Source organism: Mastomys coucha, unplaced genomic scaffold (genome assembly GCF_008632895.1).
Source record: "Mastomys coucha isolate ucsf_1 unplaced genomic scaffold, UCSF_Mcou_1 pScaffold14, whole genome shotgun sequence".
Classification (NCBI taxonomy): Eukaryota; Metazoa; Chordata; class Mammalia; order Rodentia; family Muridae; genus Mastomys; species Mastomys coucha.
Window position 1 is genome coordinate 98,646,563 of NW_022196896.1, and position 20,353 is coordinate 98,666,915.

Consider the following 20,353-nt stretch of genomic DNA (forward strand, 5'->3'; position numbering starts at 1 on the left):
GCAGGAGACTGACTTTCCTTGAAGTTTACGCCTCAGATACCGCCTTCACGCAAAGTGTGCGTGGCACAGAGCATTCTGTTTACACAGCCTGTGTAGTAGGTGAGCTTTGAAAACCACAGCATTTAGTGGGGCATGGTGGTGCACGCCTTCACTCTCAGCACTTGGAGGCAAATGCCAGATAGATCTACATAGTCCCAGGACACCTAGGGGCTACATAGAGACCCTGTCTTAAATACATAAGCCAACAAACAAAAATAAAGCCACAGCATTTACTGCTTAAAACAAGCTTTTGTTTTTATGTGAACTAAGGAAAGCAAACACACTAAATGCGTACTGTTGTTTCCTACCTCTCTACAAAACTGCCTAAAAAGTAATTTCAGCTCCAATTTTTTAAAATAACCATAAGTCAAAGTTATGTCATATGCTCCAGATCAAAAATGTAAGTCTTTAAGTTAAGCTTGACTCCATTATAAACTTCTATTTATCAGTATCCGCTCCTGGACATACCTAAATGAAATGTCATCCCAGGGCAGTGACCTGTTTAAGGGAAAACTTTAACATGCTTTCCTTAGAAAAATATTAATACATCTTGGTACCATTGTTCCAGTATAACGGCATCAGTAAAATTAAATCTCTACCTCTGACTATTGACAAAAGAAATTGCACAGTAGAATAATTCTGTGTTTAAGTTCTGATATGACATCTTGTTAGCAACAGCTTTGGTGTTGAGTTGTTGCCTGGGTGTGCACATGGGGTCTCCCAGTGGGGTCTGAGATGAGTGCCTATGGCCAGACTTCCGGAAACAGCATGCATATCTTTAATATCCTCGGTATATTGCAGAGATGTTTTAAAATGACTACTGAACTCTAGCTACTATATGGTACTTTGCAATTGCAGTGTAGGACTGAGTGGGTATGGCTGCTGTTAATGAAGGTGTCTTGAGCTCTTCTGAAACACTGACTTCCCCTAATGCTTAGTAGTGAACCGACGGCGGGGTGTTTCGGGAGAGTGCAGACTTCCCCTGTGCTGGGCTGTTAGCTCCTTTCTCTTTCTCTGCTAACTCATGCTTTAGGGCTGAGGTGTGGATGGTGGGATTTTTAGCAGTGTTCTTGGCCTCTAACCAGCACTCTGTGGCCCTCCTGATTGTGACAGCTCAGCTGGTCTCCAGCTGTTACTCCCTGTCACAGCCTATAGGGAACAAGGCACTCCTCACCTGCATCCTAGCCCCTTAACCCTCTTAAAGAAGCACTGCTCTCAAATACCCTAAGAACTGAATCTAGATGCTTTTGAAATAAAGTAATTGCCCTTGATTTTTCCTTCCATGTATACAGGGTCTTGGGAATATATTCTTGTCCTGGGTTCAGTCTTCAATGACAGATAGACAGACAAACAGACCAACAAGCAAAACCTTATATTTTCATAATATAGCAAGATATTTTCAGCAAATTCCTCAAGAGGTGGTTAGATTTTGGCATACAAACAGATAGTGGAGTAAGATCAAGTCCATAGAATTAGGGAGTTTGGGGTTGTTTATTTGATTGACTGACTGAAACAGAATCACAAGCTGACCTCCAGCTGAGAATGACCTTGTGTTCTTGATTCCCCTGCCTCTACCTTTCAAGTGCCGAGATAGGCGAGTTCCTATCATACCCAGCTGTTTTGTTTTTTTTCTACCTAAATTGGTCAAGCTCACTATACAGTTGAGACTGGCCTCTCCAGCCTCTGCCTCCTGTGTTCTAGCATTTCAGGTCTATACCACAATACCTGTTTGTTTTGATGGAGTGATAGGGTTGGATGCAGGGTTGTATGTAGGTACATATGCATGCATGTATGTATGTAGATGTGTATGTATGTATATTTGTATGTATATATGTAGGTGTGTTAGACTAGCACCAACTGAGCTACATCCTCGGCCTAAACATAGCTTTTATACATGGTGACAGTAGTCAGTGTCATAAGAAACTGGTGTCATTGTCCCCAAGAAAATAAGACTTCTTTCTTCCCCACAGCACACTTGCCTATGCTACTAATACCAAGAAAGATGATTCTATTTTTCTATATAAATGCGTAACAATAGGTAAGATAGAAAACAATTAAGGAGCAAAGTTAGAATGTCCTGAAACCACTTTTAGCAGTTGGACTGTTTTTCTAACAAGTCAGTAGTGGGACAAGATCATCTTTAATGAGTGCAGGCACGTGGCTGTTACAAATAATTCTTACTATGAATGGGCATCCATTTATAATGTTTTCTTGTTGTGCCAATTCCTACAAGTAGAACTGCTGGGTCCATTCAGGGGAGGATGCTGAAGTTCCATCTGACCAAGTGTTAGCATTTACTCGTGTGTAGTCTAAGAGGTGGCTCTTTTCCTCAGAATGGTGATTATACTTCACCCACTTCAACATTTAGAGTGGGATTTTGTTTAGTTGGTTTTGTATACATGAAAATTTCGGATGTTGAGTCAAATAGCAAAATTCATTTTTAGTTTTTTTTGGGGAGGGCTGGGGGGGGTTTCGAGACAGGGTTTCTCTGTATAGCTCTGGCCGTCCTGGAACTCACTCTGTAGACCAGGTTGGCCTCAAACTCAGAAATCTGCCTGCCTCTGCCTCCCAAGTGCTGGGATTAAAGGTGTGCGCCACCACCGCCCAGCTTCATTTTTAGTTTTAAATTGTATTTTGTGTATATGGGTGTTTTGCCTGCACATGTAGCTCTGCACCACTCACTTGCCTGGTGCTCGTGGAGACCAGAAGATAGCATCAGATTCCCTTCAACTAGGTTGAGAGCTACCATGTGGGTGCTGGGAATCAAACCCAGATCCTCTGGAAGAGCAGCCAGTGCTCTTAACCACTGAGCCATCTCTCCAGCTCCAAAATTAGCTTTTAAGGAGAAAAGCCACCAGCATCCCACTGTTTTTCCCTGATGAATGTTTCCCTCTTTCTGTGAGTGTAGTTTTATTGTTTGTTTCCTTTTATCTTTGACAGAGTCTTGTGTATCATAGGCTGGCCAGGGATGGCCTTGAACTCCTGGTCCTCCTGTCTACATCTTCTAAGCACATAACCAGGCCCAGTTCTAGTTCCCAGTTCCAGTAATTGGCTAAATGAGAAGTCAGCTAAATATCTAGGGCTTTGAGGGTTTTTGTTGTTGTTGTTGTTTTGTTTCTTTTTAAATAATTAGATGATTAACTTTATAAAAAGTACACTTCAGTAAAAACCTCGTCTTTTTCTCCCATCTCTGATCTTTCACCTTTCCTGTCCCTCAGAGATAGCTATATAGCTATCATGATTCATGCTTTCCTTCCATAAGAAAGCCTAGTTCTAAGTGTGTTTTTTTCTTCTCTGCGGAGTATTTTACAGCTCCTGCTTTGTCATTGTTTCTTCTTCCTTTTTGAGACAAGTCATTGTCTTGAACTCCTCATTGTTTTGCCTCTGCCTCTCGAGTGCTAAGATCACAGGTGTGTGCCACCATATCTAGCTGCTCCAAGCTGTTCAGCTTTGGAGTTGACCTGCCCCATTGATGAGAGAGAAGGCAAGCAGGCATTCCTACTAAAATGCTGTGATTGGGTGGATACACACCAGCAGCCCGCAAACTCAACGCGTTTATTATACACCACTGAATGAGGAAGCAGGTGTGTTTGAATGCAGCTGGAGGAGGATGGTGGCTAAGCCCCTCCCGGTAGGAAGTCTCTGTAGGGGAGCATTCTCAGATTGCAGTCATCTGGAGGAAGCAGCGATGATTAATAGTTTCTGTGACACTGATTTTAGCTAAAGACCAATATTCTTAACTTCAGTACTTGGACAAGGGGACAGCTCTGCTTTTCCCTGAGCGTAAACCAGGGAAAGCTTTGCCATTGGTGCATGTGGCACTGCATTCCTCGGCACAGCCATGCTCATGCCTACAAAGCACACGTACTTGGGACTTCTCCGTTCCCCACACCTAGTTTTATAACAACCACTGCTTTATACCTATCAGTTTCCCCAGCTTTATACCTTTGAATTTCCCTGGATTGTGCATTCTGAAAATCATCTTATGCATTCCAAATGACCACTTCATTCTTACATGTTGTATATATCTATCAAAATTGATATCTTCTGTTCTCTTTGGATTTGGACCCAAACAGAAGCTTTTATGTACAACACTGCAGTGACTGTCTTTTCAGGGTTAGAAAAGCAGCCCCTCTGTTTCGGAGACAGGGTCTTTCTCAGGCCACAGGGGAGAAGGGTGTCTAGTGGTAGATCTCATAACACCAGGAATGGCAAAGCTACAAAAAGAGGTCCCTGTGCCAAGCGGTCCTGGTTTCCTCGAGTTCATTACAGAATCAAAGGGAAATTATTAGAGTCTAATATTTGAGGGGAAATGGACTATTCTTCCAAGAAAAGAAATCCCCTGAAGTACTTAATTTTATTATGTATGCTATCTAAATAGTACCTGTACAGAAGCCTTAAAGCTCAGAATAGTATAACTTTAATAATCCGTGATTATATTCTGCATTGTATTCTCAGTATAGGATCTTGATATGTTTAGTCCGTAGGCCTGTAGTCACAGTCTTCCTTCTGACTGATCTTAGCTAAGGAGCGTGGCATCCGCATTGTCATAACATAGAGCAGTGACACAGAGTCAGTGTAGAAGCACCATGGTGGCCAGGAGAGGTGGCTCAGTGGTTAAGAGCACTGACTGCTCTTCCAGAGGTCCTGAGTTCAGTTCCCAGCAACCACATGGTGGCTCACAACCATCTGTACTGGTATGTCTAAAGACAGCTCTAGTGTACTCAAATACATAAAATAAATAAATCTTAAAAAAAAAAAGAGCACTGGCTGGTCTTGCAGAGGACCTGGGTTCTGTGTCCAGCATCCACATTGTGGCTTCAAACTTCCCATAACTCCAGTTCTAGGAGATCCAGTGCTGGCCTCTGGCAGGAATTTGATGCAGATGTACAAGTAGGCACAGAGAAAACAAAATGAAATGCAAGAGCACTGCACTATAGATCCAGGCAGTAAGACTGGTACCACGTAGCATCTCTGGAATATGGCAGGGACATCTGGAGGTTTTCTAGGTCTTCATTCACCCACTGGGAATCATTCTCAGTTCCTCCTGGGGAGCGGCTGTGAGCCTGCTTTTGGTTTTGATATGGGTATTTTGGGTCACTTGACTCCTAACTAGGGTTGCCATTATTTGAAGATGATTGGTTCCAAACATTTTTGTGAAGTTTCTAGAGTGACTTGTGAACCGGTTAAAACTCAATAGCTCACAGTGTCCTGAGGCATCGGGGTTAGGAGAGCTGGGACTTGGGCAGACTTGACCTTCTCTTTGCTGCCACCTGCTTCTGCACAACCTACTCATAACATTATTTTAAGTGCTGGAGAGCCGGGTGCTGGTGGCGCACGCCTTTAATCCCAGCACTTGGGAGGCAGAGGCAGGCAGATTCCTGAGTTCGAGGCCAACCTGGTCTACAGAGTGAGTTCCAGGACAGCCAGGGCTACACAGAGAAACCCTGTCACGAAAAACCAAAAAAAAAAATTGTGCTGGAGAACATACTGGCTATAAAAATGGGACTCAGTAGGCATGATGGTGCACGTCTTTAATCCCAGGATTAAAGGGGTGCAGAGGCAGGTGGATCTCTGAGTCTGAGGCCAGCCTGGTCTACAGAGCTACACAGAGAACCCCTGTCTGGAAAAGCCAAAGGGAAAAGGGTACCTCAACTTTGGGGAACTTGATTTTATTTCCTTAGGGAAATGTTATAACTAATCAGAATAGCTAGCTCAGCCAAGCTAGTTATTGGCTCAATTGTGTCAGGGGGCATGAACGTGGTAACTTCTCGGCTGTTTGTTGGTGGACTTGAAACAACCCCAGCTCTTTGCTTTGAGCATCCCTGGGCTCACACTTTAAAATCTATGTGTAATCTATTTGCTTTGGCTAACTGCATAGCATTCTCCTTGGTGCCTTACATGTGCTAGCTTGCCTTGCCTCTGAGTGTCCTGCAGAGCTTCTGACCCTGCACTCTGAGGAGACTTAGAAGGCCAGCTGCCCCCCGCCCCCTGCAGTGTCTGCCTGTGAAGTGCATTACCTTCCCAGCAGCACACAGGAGTTCTTTAAAGCCGTCCCACTGTGGTTTTCTTAGGTGCTGCTGTCTCCTTAGCCAGGGGAGTTGGCTACACAGTGTTTAATATAGCATCAGTTTATGTCATTTTACACATTTTTATGCTCCTAGGTGTGGCTTTCTCAGAGGTAGACCGAGCATAGCAACTGTTTTCAGGAGTGTGGCTAAGACAAAGTCCTTATAGATGATTGACCACAGCATTAGGTCTGAGCCTGGAGTAGCTTACATCATTCCAGGACAGATGAGATGGTCTTCTGGTTTCTTCTCAAAGCCAGCCTTTTCCTTTTCTACAATAAGCCTCTGCTTTTCAGCACCCACATCCCCTCCTTTATCCTTCTCCCACTGAGCCAGCCTGGGAAGTGTATGAGAGAACTCACTATTGACTCAGCCTGGGGTGAGTTTTTGCCACCTGGCTGGGAGCTGGCTCAGCCCAGGCTCCATCCCAGGCAGACATAGCAGCCCAGGGAGTGAGTTCAGGATGATGCATAGATTTCTCCTGTTCTGCTGCTACTTTCCTAAAGTAGGCTTAAGCCACAAACAGAGGTGCTACAGACATCATTCAGGATGCCCACTGTTACATCAGTGAGCCTGCATTATACTGTGCAGGAAATTATAAGGCTCAGTAACTGGAAAATCATAGCCGGAGAAATTCATGGCTCTGCCATCAGAATGGGATTAGGTTTGGACAGTGGCTGAGAGGGCAGAAGTGCATTTTGAGAATTATGTGTATTGCATATTTAGGAGGAATCCTCTTTCTTCCCATGGTTACACCTTTATTTATTGTTTTTTATGAGTCAGCATATCCATTTTAAGACCTACCTTCTTCTCTTTGGACATTTAATTCATGTGTGCCCTATAGTACTGTCGTTAACTCAAGGTTACCGTGGTTAACAAGTGGTTTCCATGCAGCTGAGCTCCACAGTAGGGTCTCTTCCAAAGCTGGGTGAATTTTACCTCACAGCCACAGTGACATCTCCTCTTGGTCTCACTCTTTCCCATCTCTCTAGAAGTTGTATGATCTGGGTGTGATCGCTTCAGTCAGGCCTGAGTCAGGAAAGTGAAGAACCGGGAGTCCTCATTGGGTCAGCCAGCTGTTTATTTCCCTCCTGCCCACAGCTGAGCAGGCTGCTACAGACCCAGGCTGAACTTGGTCAGTGGATCTGGGTCCCGTCATTGAAAGTCCTTAGTAATTACAAAATGAGCTTGAGTCTTGAAATACAGTGAAGTTAGAAAAGACTTTTTTTTTTTCTTAAAAAAATAAAAATAAAAATAAACCAGTGAGTCAAATGCCTCTGGCCCCAGCATGGAGACTTGAGTCTGGTTCTGGCACTGGGTTTGAGCAGAGTCAGGCAGGTCCCTAGAGCTCATTGGCCAGCCAGCTTAGCCAGATGGATAAAAGACCCTGTCTCTAAAACTAAGATATAGTGATCAGCAAAGACACGTGGTATCGACCTCAGCCCCATGCACACATCACACACGTACACATCTGTGTACACATGAACATCTACATATACACACAAAAAATTAAAACACTAGATAGAAGTGTCTATACAGACTGTCTCTGTCATTTCCTCTTGGTACTAGCAGGTCTTTATGGTAAATTTAACTTGAATTTCAGAAATCTTTTCTGCAGGAAATTCAGGCCTATTGATCTTTCCTCTGCTTTGCTCCAAAGCTGAATCCACTGTGTTTACTTCATGTTCCCTGCACCACTAACTAGCTTTCCTCTGAATTTTTCTCAGCATGTAGTGTACATTGATTGATTACCTACTTTGTGCCAGATGCAAAGTGCTACAGCAAGTAGGAACACAACCCCCACCTTCATCTCTGTATTAGCCACAGTTCTCTAGGGGAGCAGAGCTTGAGAGTGAAACGTGTATGTGTGTGTGTGTGTGTGTGTGTGTGTGTGTGTGTGTGTGTGTGTGTGTATGGAAGTGTGTGTGCATGCATGTGTGTGTGTATGTATACGTATGGAAGTGTGTGTGTGTGTATGTATGGAAGTGTGTGTGTGTGTATGTGTGTGTGTGTGTGTGTATGTATATGTATGGAAGTGTGTGTGTGTGTGTGTGTGTGATTTATGTGTATGTGTATGTATATGTATGGAAGTGTGTGTGTGTGTGTGTGTGTGTGTGTGTGATTTATTAGAGTGGCTTACAGGCTGTGGTCTAGCTATCCCAGCAGTGACTGTCTACCAATGGAAGGTCTAAGAATCTAGTAGTTGTTCACTCCATGAGACTGGATGTCTCAGCTGTTGTTCAGTGTACCCTAGAATCCTGAAAAAGTAGGCTATAAAGCCACTGAAGGAATGGACTTGCTAGAGAGGATGAGGGCAAGCAGGCAGAGAGGAAGCCTCCTTCTTCCGTGTTCTTTATGTAGGCTTCCAGCAGAAAGTATGGGCCTAGGTTAATAGATCTCAAAAATCTGGATTAAAAGTGGGTTCTCCACTTCAAATGATTTATTTAAGAAGAAAAAAAATCCTCATAGGTATGCTCAGCCATTTGGGTTTTAGTTAGTTGCAGATGTAGTTATATCGGCAACCAGGGACAGCCTTCATAATCTCAAGGAACTAGCAAGAGCTAGTCCAGGGAGCTCAGCAGGACAAAGTGCTGTGACAACAGCTACTAGCAAGAGCTAGTCCAGGGAGCTCAGGAAGGCGAAGTGCTGTGACAGCAGCTAGGTGGGCTGTGAATGGCAGTTGACACCTAACAGCTCACATCAGCAGACTGTTTAGTTTTTGCAAGGCATGTGATCTTTTTTGGCTAGAGTACCTTGATTTAGAGGCCATACAGTTCTGGAGTGAGGCTCATCTTCACCATCTTTGGTAAAGGAATGATCTGACATGTTTAAATTTGAGAATGGGCTGGGCCGATGGAGCAATGGAGAAGACTGTTTTCTGCTGTTCCCAAAGAAGTGAATTTGTTTCCCAGCACCCAGATTGTCAGCTCACAATTCTCTGTGACTCCCGCTGCAAGCAGTCCCATGACCCTCGGGCCTCCACTGGCATGTTCTTGTGCGCGTACACACTCAGAAAAATAAATATGTAAAGTCAAGAACAGCCACCCAGCCAGCAGTGAGAGAGCCCAGGAAGTGGAAGATGGGGCTGCTGCAGCCTTGGGGATTTTGCTGTTCCTGGGGTGGGAGTGGGGATGTCCAGCTCCCACCTCATTGTGGCGTTTTGATATTTTGTGCTAGGAAATCCCTCATAGGAATAGCAGTCCCTTCCTCCCGACTCTGTTGAGAACATCTTTGGCTGTTTTGTCTTTAGGTTGCCAAGAGGGTGATCCTGCTGTCGGGCACACCTGCCCTGTCTCGGCCTGCAGAGCTCTACACACAGATCATTGCTGTCAAGCCAACCTTCTTCCCTCAGTTTCATGCCTTTGGACTTCGCTACTGTGATGCCAAGCGGGTATTCATCCTCTCGTCTCCATGTCCCACCCTCTTACCCTCATGTTGACACTTTTCTTTCTGCCTCTTGGTATGAACCAAGAAATGGGCCAGAAAACCAGGTAGTATTTTCTGGGAAAGGTTCCAGCAGTTACTCCACAGATATGAAGGGCTCTGAGTGGTGCTGTCTGGGTCCAGCTCACAGCTCCTGTGCAAGGCTCAGAGCTGGTGCAACAGAAGGAAAACCTAAGCCAGAAGCAGCCCCAGAAAGGGTGGTGAGGCAGGTTAGAGGAAAGAGCCTAGGCAGAGCCAAGAAAGCAGATTAAATAATGAACGTTTCTGGCCTGGGAGGAAGTCCTCTCTACAAAAGACCGCAGAGAACCTTGGAGCACATAGACTGGAGCCAGATTGCAAGGTGCTTGGTTGGCTTCTCTGAGAGCTCGTGCTCATAAGTAGTGACTCCCAGGGATAGTCGCCCCTACCCCACAAGCCACCCCTCTGAGTACGACTGCAAACCTGCTCTCTGTACAGCTCCAGTTCTCCAGGATGGCAGAGAATACTGCAAGCAGAAATGCTGTGCAGTCATTGTCACCGTTTGTAAACCCTCGACCATTCAGATCTTAGTAATTTGTTTTATGGTCAAATAGCAAATATACCAAGTTCTTGTTTGCATCAGTGGCACTGATCCTTTGGAGAAATGGCAGTCTATGAGTGAGAATCCCTGCTATGTGAATTCACGATTGCTTCCCATATTTTAAAATCACTTTTTTTTTTTTTTTTTTTTTTTTGAGTTTTTCGAGACAGCGTTTCTCTGTGTAGCCCTGGCTGTCCTGGAACTCACTCTGTAGACCAGGCTGGCCTTGAACTCAGAAATCTGCCTGCCTCTGCCTCCCAAGTGCTGGGATCAAAGGCATGTGCCACCCACCACTGCCTGATAGAAAACCTTTAGATGTTAAAAAGCATTTCCATTTACTCACAAAGTACATGTAGTGTAAATTACAGTGCCTTGCAGGGTTAATGGCAGACTGTTTTGTTAGGTAGTTGTTGCAGTGGCTTCTCGATTGTTGAATGTGTTTAAAAGCCATGTACTTCATTAACACAGTCAGCAGCTCATGCTCCCCATGATTGTTTCCAGAATAGATTGTCTATTCATTTTTGAGTGATGCTTACCTCAGTCCTGTTTGCAAATGATCCGCTTTCTGAACAGGATTCCTCCCTCAACTAGCCGAGTCTGTAGATGAGCTGGAAGGACTAATGGTGGAGCTCATTATTCTGACTCTTGATTGTCCCGTCTTCTGTCCCCAGTCTCTGACACTCTAAGGCACCATCCTCAAGTCCTGCTTATTCTCCTTCCCACTTCCTCACTTCAGTCCCAGGCATCGTGTCTGTGTCTTCTTTATATCCCCCTCTCTACCCAGCCCGCTGCTTGAGACCTTGTTAGAATGTGATCATTTCAGGTTAAAATTTTTAGTATTATCCAGTGTTAACCTACAAGGTTAAGAGGTAAGAATATTAAACTTGGGGGAAAGGTATCCAAATTAATTATGATATATGCACACCTTCCCAAGATTGTTTTAAAGTACATCTCAGAGGACAAGCTGTTTCCCCTACCCCCTGGATTTATGCACGATGAGCCCTCACTAGAGAAAGCAGCCTGTGCCAAATTCAAGGAAGGAAGGGAAGGAAGAAAGGGAAGGAAGGAGAAAAGGAGGGAGGGAGGGAGGGAGGGAGGAAGGAAGGAAGGAAGGAAGGAAGGAAGGAAGGAAGGAAGGAAGGAAGGAAGGAAGAGCGAGCACTGGACCAGTTTATCTCTCCCCACTTGACCATCTCTGTCTCTCAGTCCAGCTCCGCCCTTTGACTCCTCTAAGGGAGGGAAAAGTGAGGTAGGAAGCCGCTGAGCTGTGACTGCAGAGCAGAAGGGCCCTGCTCTCCCTGGTGTTTTACCTAGAAATCCTCTTATTTCTAGGAAGATTACTAGGGAAGGATAGGGTGTGATTAATTGATGATTGATTGAAGATTAACTGCTGTGATGGGTTCAAACCCAAGGCCTTACGATGCCAGGCGAATGCTGTACTGCCGCTCGCCTGCACTCAGCCAGGGCTTTTAGTTTAGTTCCTAACGCTTTCTCCAGCTATGTGAGAGAGAAAGATGAGAACCCTCAGCCTCCGGCAGCTCCCAATTGAGGGACCATGATTTGAGGGATAGCCTAGGCACTCTAAAACTTTGCTTTGGTTTCAGCTAGACCAGCACAAACCTATGTTCTGGGTTCTTCAAACTGAAACATCAATCACTTGAGCTGCTAGAAATGTTAGTTTCAAGTTGTGGGCGGCTGTGACAGGAGTTTTTGGTTTATCCCATGCCTGGCTTCCCCGCATCCTTTCTGCCCTCATCTGCCTCGACTGGGCTTCATTCAGTTTTGTATAGCCTTGGAGCCCTCTGATCACAGTCATGGCAGCCTGATAGGAGGACAGAGTGCAGTCGGGAGCTCTTAGGCTAACAGACGTCCCCCTCTTTCTCCTCAGCTCCCTTGGGGCTGGGATTACTCAGGCTCCTCCAACCTGGGTGAGCTGAAGCTGCTGCTAGAGGAGGCAATCATGCTGCGGCGGCTCAAATCGGACGTGCTTTCCCAGCTTCCAGCCAAGCAACGCAAGATGGTGGTGGTCAACCCTGGTCGGATCAGCTCCAGGGCTAAGGCAGCCCTGGATGCAGCAGCCAAAGAAATGACCAAGGACAAAACTGTGAGTGTGGATTGTGAGTGGGCGAATCCATGGTGTCCTCCTGAAAGCTACTCTGTGCATGTGATGTGTGTGGAGTTCTCTGAGCCTGACTTCCTGTTATCTCTTCTGCCTTCCTGAGCAAGAAGAGCCAACCATGTCACTCCTCACCTGACCTATTTTGTGTGTGTAGGGAGCATGTGAGAGTGCTGGTGTTGGCCTGTGTCATGTATCTTGGGTTGTCGGAAGCTGGGATTGGTATTCAGAGAGTGAAGGCTGACAGAGCTGAGCTTAGATGTGGCTCTCCTGCCTTTACCTTAGAGCTTCATACACGATGCTCTGCTGGCTGCTTTATTCCATACTCTCACTCAGTGTCAGGCTGCCCAAAGTCCTGTGAAGAACTCTATATCCGCTCTATTTCTGTCTTTAGGGATAAAGCCTTATAATTTTGACTAGCAAGAAAATACACAACCATTTATAATTTTTTTATATCTGGGCCCCAATAGTCCCCCAAACAAAGGCAGGCAGACACTGCTTTGATCCCAGCCTCTCTGACGTGACAGAACACACAAATATGACCAGAGATAAAACAAGAGATGCTTTTAGTGTTGCTTATGGAGGGAGAAGCAAGATTAGCCAGGAACTTAAAAAATTGGGCAGGAGAGAGGAAGTTTGGTGGATTGTCATACCGTACTTAGTATTTAGTGTGTGTTGGATTGCATGTAATACCCTTAGTACCCTAGAGAAAGGGAGGGATATTCCCTGTGTAGAGTTTTCTATTGATGTGGACACAGTGGATCATGTTCTTTTGTTGTAGTGATAGGGGTTTGGTTTTGCTTCTAGCCCAGGCTAGTTTCCAACTTAAAGCTCTCCTGTCTCTGTCTCTTGGCGGCTAAAGTTTTAGAGTTTTGCTACCCTGCCTATTTAGAACAGTAGTGGGGCTGGTGAGATGGCTTAGTGGGTAAGAGCACTGACTGTTCTTCCGAAGGTCCTGAGTTCAAATCCTAGCAATCACATGGTGGCTCACAACCATCCATAATGAGGTCTGACGCCCTCTTCTGGTGTGTCTAAAGACAGCTACAGTGTACTTAGACATAATAATAAATAAATCTTTAAAAACAAAAACAAAAACAAAAAAAACCAGGGCAGTGGTGGGGCATGCCTTTAATACCAGCACTTGGGAGGCAGAGGCAGGCGGATTTCTGAATTTGAGGCCAGCCTGGTGTACAGAGTGAGTTCTAGGACAGCTAGGGCTATACAGAGAAACCCTGTCTCAAAAAAACAACAATAAAATAAATAAATAAATAAATAAATAAATAAATAAATAAATAAAAATAAACAATAGTGCTCATAAGTTATAATTTGGTATCACAAGGTTCTCTGTCACTAAAAATTAGTCTTGGAGGTCTTCTGTGATTTCTACAAATAAAATTTAGTAAATAGAAACGTTATAAATTTTAAGTATTATCTTCCCCTTTTTGTTGTTGTTGTGGGGGAGGGTGCTTTGGATAAAACCTAGAGCCATGCTCATGCTGAATGTGTGCTTTACCACTGAGCTCACCCCTAGCCCATAGCTTGCTTTTTTAGACAGGGTCTCACTATGTAGACCTGGCTGGCCTGGAACTCACGGCACAGTTTTTGTTTTGTTTTAGCTAGAATGGTGGTTTATTATATGTGTGATTGGAGAAAGGCCATGAGTGTTTCTTTCTTGTACCTGGGTTGCCTTTGGAATTAGCTTGAGAGCATCTGGTATGGAAACCAAGAAAATAGAAAGAAGGGGGGGGGGCAGAGAGGGAGATGGAGAGAGACAGAGAGAGAGAAAGAGAGAGAGGGAGAGAAAGGGAGATGGAGAGACAGGGTGAGAACGAGTTCTAAGACATCCATGGCTTCGCAAAGAAACACTGCTCAAAAATCAGAGAGAGGGGGTGGGGGAGAGGAGAGAGAGAGAGAGAGAGAGAGAGAGAGAGAGAATATTAGCATTTGAATTGAAGAAGAAAATCACTTTGCTGTGCTGGGCAGCCAAGAGAAAAAAGATTGAAAAGCTCTGGGGACTGAAGTTCAGCAATTGTGTATTAGTTCAGTGAGTTGTGTGAGCAGCTTTTAAACCTGCCCTGGTGTGCATAGCTCTTTAAGTGTCGTGTCTAACCTCACATGCTATTTCTTGTGACACCTAAGAGTCTGTATACCAGGCTAATATTTTATTAGTGGAATTTCAGGTAAGTCATGAAGGTTAGAAATGTTGGGCATTTCATACCTTTAAGCAGCCATACAAATGCCTTCCCTTTGAGGGGATATGTTAACGCTTCCACACATACGACAGGATGCTGGAGGTGGAGGAGGTTAGTGTTCAGTGCCTCCAGTTCTGCCTGCTGGTGACAGTCACCCTTGCCTCAGATACAGCCCATTTGGAAATGATGAAAATGAAGTCTGAGCTGTGGTAGAGTTCTTGGAGCATACAGCTGAGAGCCAGAGCCCTTCTCAGTCCACCTGAGATCTGCTGTCCATCCCCTGAAGTCCTCATGGAAATCCAATGTTCAACTGCATCCAGGAAGGGGAAGCAGCAGTGGCCTGGGTGATCACAGATAAAACCCTACCCGTTGCAAAAACTCTTAGTCTGTGAGGTAACTGTTTGCCTGGCTAGTCAGATAAGGAGACTTTTGACTCTGCAGGAAGCCCCCTTATTACTGCTACCTTCAGCCCCAGGTACCTCTCAGCCTACATCATGGTTACTCCATCAGGATCCTACTGGCCTGTCTGTCAAGGGATGGCTCCTTGTTCTTTCACACCTTTCCATCTAGAAGATGTTATTATAACCTTTGTATATAAAAGTGAAGGCAGAACAGCCATTTATTAAAATCTGTTATAATGAAAGCTGTTCTCATTGAGGAAAGCTGGTTATAATGGTCCTTCATCTAAAGCTGCTTTCTGATCAGCAAAAGAGGCAAGAAGATGAAACAGGTCCATACGGAGTCCCAGGGACATCCCTTCTCCCTTGTCACTTGGCGATCCATTCAAATGTCCAACACAGGATAGAAATCTGAAAGCCCCACCCAGTGTAGCTATTTTAATAAGAGTCTAGGACTCAGGATCAAAGAATGCAATAGATATGTGCAGTGCAGAGTAAAGGAAACCGTGTGTATAAGTGACACTTAGTGAACACTGACTTCTGGGCGTGGTGCTTTATTTATGTGTATTGGCTACTGAATCCCACCCTCAGGTTCCATGCGCAGATATCCGAGCTCCTGAGAAACACTGTGTCTATTTCTGCTATTCAGGAGAAGTGCAACAACTAAGCCACTTTACCCTCCTCATCTGAGCAATGAGACCTGCACAGCAGTCCTCACTTCTGAGTTACTACATATGTATTTCTTAGACTACTGCATAGCCATAATAAGTAGTGTTGTTATTTTTTTACCCTTCTATTAAAATAACTCTCTTTGATTTCATATATTTTTGCAGGTAATATTTGTATATTAAGATATTATCATGCAAGTATACTGGGGGCAATTACATGCTACAGCATACAAGTGCAAGTCAATGGACACCCCTATACATGGGCATTCTATATTAAATATATTCTATATTCCTATATAGCTTTCTGTATAACATATTATAAAAAATAAAATATATAAAATATATCTAGATATAAGTATATATGGTATATAGTAAGAAAATGAGTTTTTAAAGTTTATTAGACTTATTCTTATTTTTTATGCATGAGTGTTTTGTGTGTATGTGTATCTCGGCATCATGTGCATACTTGAGGTCCAAAGGGATGAGAAGAGAATATTGGATACACTATAACTTGAGTTTATGATGGCTCTGATCCACAGTGTGGATGCTGGGTATCAAAGTGGGGTCCTCTGCATGAGCAACAAGTACCCTGAACTGCTGAGCCAGCGCTCCATCCTTGCCACCCCTCGTTATTTTATTTTACATGTATGGGCAATTTGTCTACATGTATACCTGTGTACTCCCTGTGAGTCTGGTGCCTGGTGGAGGCTAGAAGAGGGTGTCAGATTTCCTGAGACTGGCGGTACAGGTGCCTATGAACTACCACTTGAGTGTTGGGAATTGAACCCGGGTCCTATAGAAGAGCAGCCAGTGTTCTTAACTATTGAGCCATCTCTGCAGCCTAATATATGTATTTAAAACAAGAGTTGGAATTGTTAAAACAAGAATTGGAAACTATTACATGACGATGTTTTGAAATGTCCTGGAATAGAGTAGTTGCTAAGAAAGTTCGCAGTGTCTCCATTTGGGACAGCTTATTCCGGAGCACCTAGAGTGGGTTGTTAAACTCTCATTCTCTCTCTACAGAAGCAGCAGCAGAAGGAAGCTCTCCTTGTCTTCTTCAACAGAACGGCAGAAGCTAAAATCCCGTGTGTCGTGTAAGTAGTCACCGAGGTTCACATTTTGCTACAGTGCATGTTTAAAAGCAATGGTTATGGGATGAAATACGGAGATGGCTCAGTGAGTGCCATGCTTCCACACAAGCATGAAGACCTGAGTTTGGATCCCCAGCACCTATACAGAGAGCCAGGGCCATGGCATAGATCTGTGATGCCAGCTGTGGGGAGACAGAGATGGACAGAGGCCTGCAGCTTGTGGCAATCCTGACAATGTGCACTTTGATTTTTTGATTGCTTGACACTCATGTTGTGTGGTGGGATAGTGACTCACACAGTCCACTCACAATGAGGGCATATTTCATGTGAGCAAGAAGTGCCACACTGGCTCTGAGGCAGAGGTCTATGTAGAAAGAAAGAAAGGAGCTTGCCTGGTTCTTTCACTCACCCTCCCAGATCCTCTGGCTAACCCATTGTCTCAGACTGACCCTGCTGAACCATGTTCTTACATTCTGTTGCATATTAGATGACAAGGTGACAGTCCTTTGCCCCAGTCCCTCTGGGGTCTGTGGGGTACCCCTCTTCGGTTATTAGGTCCACGGCCATTCATTCATTTCCCTTAGAATTTTAAATATAACCATTAAACAGATTCTCATGTGTTGATTGATGTGGGTTTGTTTTTTGTGTTGTCAGAGCTCAAACCCAGGGCCCTCTACAGAGCAAGCACACTGCATGGAACTGCATCCCAAGCTTAAGTCACACTGTCTTACTGCCTGCCATGCCTGACAAATACCTTCTCAAACCCCACCATAAATGGGTAGCACTTTATTGTTTCTAAACAATTTTTACCTCAATGTATTTCACACCTGGAGCCTCTTTGTGAAATCTGGAGTCACTACATTGGCCCCATGTTTAAGTGTTCATACTGAATAAGTCTCATGTGAGTCTCTAGACCTCCGAGTCACACACATCTAAGGAGTAGAAATTAGATTGTGGACCATAAAAGCCCAAGTTTCTCAGTTCTCTGCTGCTTCTCTTCCCCATTCTTTTGCTGCTGTATGTTTTCTTTTTAATGGGCATCCTTCAGTGAAGCAAACATGTCCATTCTGGGAATGACGAGAGAAACTTGAAATGAGCAGAGCAGTTAGCTGTGTCAGGTATGGAGAGGCAAAGGTCATTAGGAAAATTCGGGCCAGAGGTTATAATGAGCCTACCAAGTTGGTTTTGTGACCCTGTGGTTTTTTAATGGTGTGACAATAAACTTCCACTTATATCATGGCAAATTTTATGTCTCTCAGAATAATTAGATCTTGATAATACACTGGTTACAAAGTGAAGTCTAATTTGATACTTTGGTCAGATGTGATTTTGTTTGGAAGAAATCCTTAAATGTTTTCAGGACTGTCCTCTTGTGTTTGTAGCCCTGTCTGTGTCGTAGCAATCTGCTGAGACCCGCCCTTCCCACTGTCCTTCCCAAGAAGAGCCTTGTCCACTCTGCCTAGACGCCCCCTCCCTAGGAAGGATGGCCATGGCGGGGTGAGGGCTCCGGCGTCCCAGGAAGTGAGCAGTAGTTACCTTTTCAGGCCAACTCTTCTTTGAGATTGTGTGTTAATCCAAGGGGAGCAGCTGACTGAGTGACTCCTTACCCTACAGGTTCCCAACAGTGGCCCTCTGCCTTTAAGACCCCAGGTTTGTAGATTTAAAAAAATATATACAAAGTTAGGAAAAACCACAGTTGGTGCTGGAGAGATGAGGGTGCAGTGATTAAGAGCACTCACTGCGCTTGTAGAGGACCCAGATTCATTCCTAGCATCCATGGGACATAACCCCATTTCCAGGTGATCTGATACCCTCTTTTGGCCTTTGTGGGCACTGTATACATGTGTACACATCATGTAGGCAAACACTCATATGTATTAAATTAATAAATATACATATTGGAAAGAGAAGTAAGTTAATGGGTGACCAAGCAAGTGAATCTTCCCACTATGTTCTCTTGTCTGGGAAAAAACCTCCATTAGCAGTGATCTAACCGTTGGCTCTTCCAGCTGTGGTCTCAGAAGACAGGAAGAGGAGAGTCACCCCTAAGTGTCTTTTCTCAGTTATCACTTATTTCTCAATGTTGAGCTTACAGGGATTTGTGTAGAGAATCTTTTAACCTAATCTTTTAGGTTTGAACTAAAACCAGATTAAATTGGTAGTATCAACTAACATGGAAGCTGATGATTTCAGTAATCTACATGACACGAATCCCACATAGCAACATACCAGAGACCCACAGAGCTCTTGCTTACAGAGAATTCTGTTTGTGTATGTAAGATGACTAGAGTGTAATCCTAAACATGTCAGAAGATGGTTTACCTCCTTTTCCTCTGCCTACATGACCTGCTGTGGGTAAAAGGGGGAAGAGAAGTCTCAGCAGAGGGAGGGAGTGGGCAGGAGAGGGCCGGTACCTTGTAGGTTCTTAGCGTCACTTTGTGGGAACTAACTGCAGTTGGATGTTTAATCTGCTTTGCTACCATTGCCAATGTAGTGACTACATCCTGGACCTGCTGGAGAGCGGACGAGAGAAGTTTCTAGTGTTTGCACACCATAAGGTGATTCTGGATGCAGTTGTTAAGGAACTTGAGAGGAAGGTAAGTCCCCCACACCCCAGTCTGGGAGGTCTTGACTTCTACCATGTGTGCGTCAGGCTGTTCTGCACAGCATTAGGTCAGGACTACGCAATGAAGTGAGGCAATGGTTTCTAGAAACTTTGTTGAAAGCCTTCTGAGCATTTGGTACGCAGTGGGGGTCGGGTGTCCTCACACGGGGTGCTTGGTCATCCTCCTACTGTAAGGAGCTTGTCTCCAGGGATCCTTCCATTCTCTGCACTCATAACATAGTGAAACTTACTGTTACCCAGGAGCCTTTTTAAGTTGTATGTGGTAAAGCCGGGCGGTGGTGGCGCATGCCTTTAATATCCCAGGACTTGGGAGGCAGAGGCAAGCGGATTTCTGAGTTTGAGGCCAGCCTGATCTACAGAGTGAGTTCCAGGACAGCCAGGGCTACACAGAGAAACCCTGTCTCGAAGAAAACCAAAAAAAGAAAAAAAGTTGTACATGGTAGTGTCTGGCTTTTCAGTACCATTTGATCGATCTTGATAAAGTGAGCAAGAGCTATCTGGAGGGAGCTCAGAGGACATTCACTAAAATGCAGCACACTGCATTTTGACTCCCTCTTGACCTTTGCTTTAGTTTAGGATCATAAATTCCCTTTATCTTCCTCATTACTTGTACTTCTACAATGTTTAAGGAATACAGAGTAAAATCCAACACTGTGAATCTCTCACTCAGGCTGAATAATGAAAAGTTTCATGTATTTATGTCAAGACCTAGGTTTTTTCTTTTTTATCTCTTTTTTTTAAAAAAAAGAGATGCTTAATCTTTGTGGTATTGAAGATTGAATCCAGGATCTCTTCGATACTGTGCACGTAATATACCACTGAGCTACATTTCCAGGCCTTTATACATTTTTTTTTTTTAAAGACAAGGTCTTGCTAAGTTATTGAAGCTGGTATGAACTCTCTCTATAGCTCAGACAGGCCTTGAACTAATGGCCTTGGACTCCTTATTACTTGGAATGACAGCTGTGTCACTAGTCCTGGGTGGTTTGTTTAGTTTTTAATTACAGGTATGTGTGTGGGTGGCTGTGGAGGCCAAAGACATTAGATCCCCTGGAGCCTAGAATTACGGCAATTGTGAGCCACCCAGTGTGGGAGCTGAGAACTGAACTCTGCTACTCTGCAAGAGCAGTAACATGCTCTTAACCACTG

At 44.4% G+C, this 20,353-nt stretch overlaps 1 protein-coding gene across 3 annotated transcripts in view; it reads left to right on the plus strand.

Moving 5' to 3' along the window:
• Nucleotides 1-20,353, plus strand: part of Smarcal1 (SWI/SNF related, matrix associated, actin dependent regulator of chromatin, subfamily a like 1) — a 61,632-nt gene that overhangs the window by 26,780 nt on the left and 14,499 nt on the right. For all 3 annotated transcript variants that reach the window (XM_031367899.1, XM_031367897.1, XM_031367898.1), the window contains exons 10-13: nt 9,358-9,498; nt 11,999-12,214; nt 16,511-16,581; nt 19,073-19,175. In XM_031367899.1, the coding sequence (XP_031223759.1) occupies nt 9,358-9,498; nt 11,999-12,214; nt 16,511-16,581; nt 19,073-19,175 (531 nt within the window). The remainder of the gene's footprint in view (nt 1-9,357; nt 9,499-11,998; nt 12,215-16,510; nt 16,582-19,072; nt 19,176-20,353) is intronic.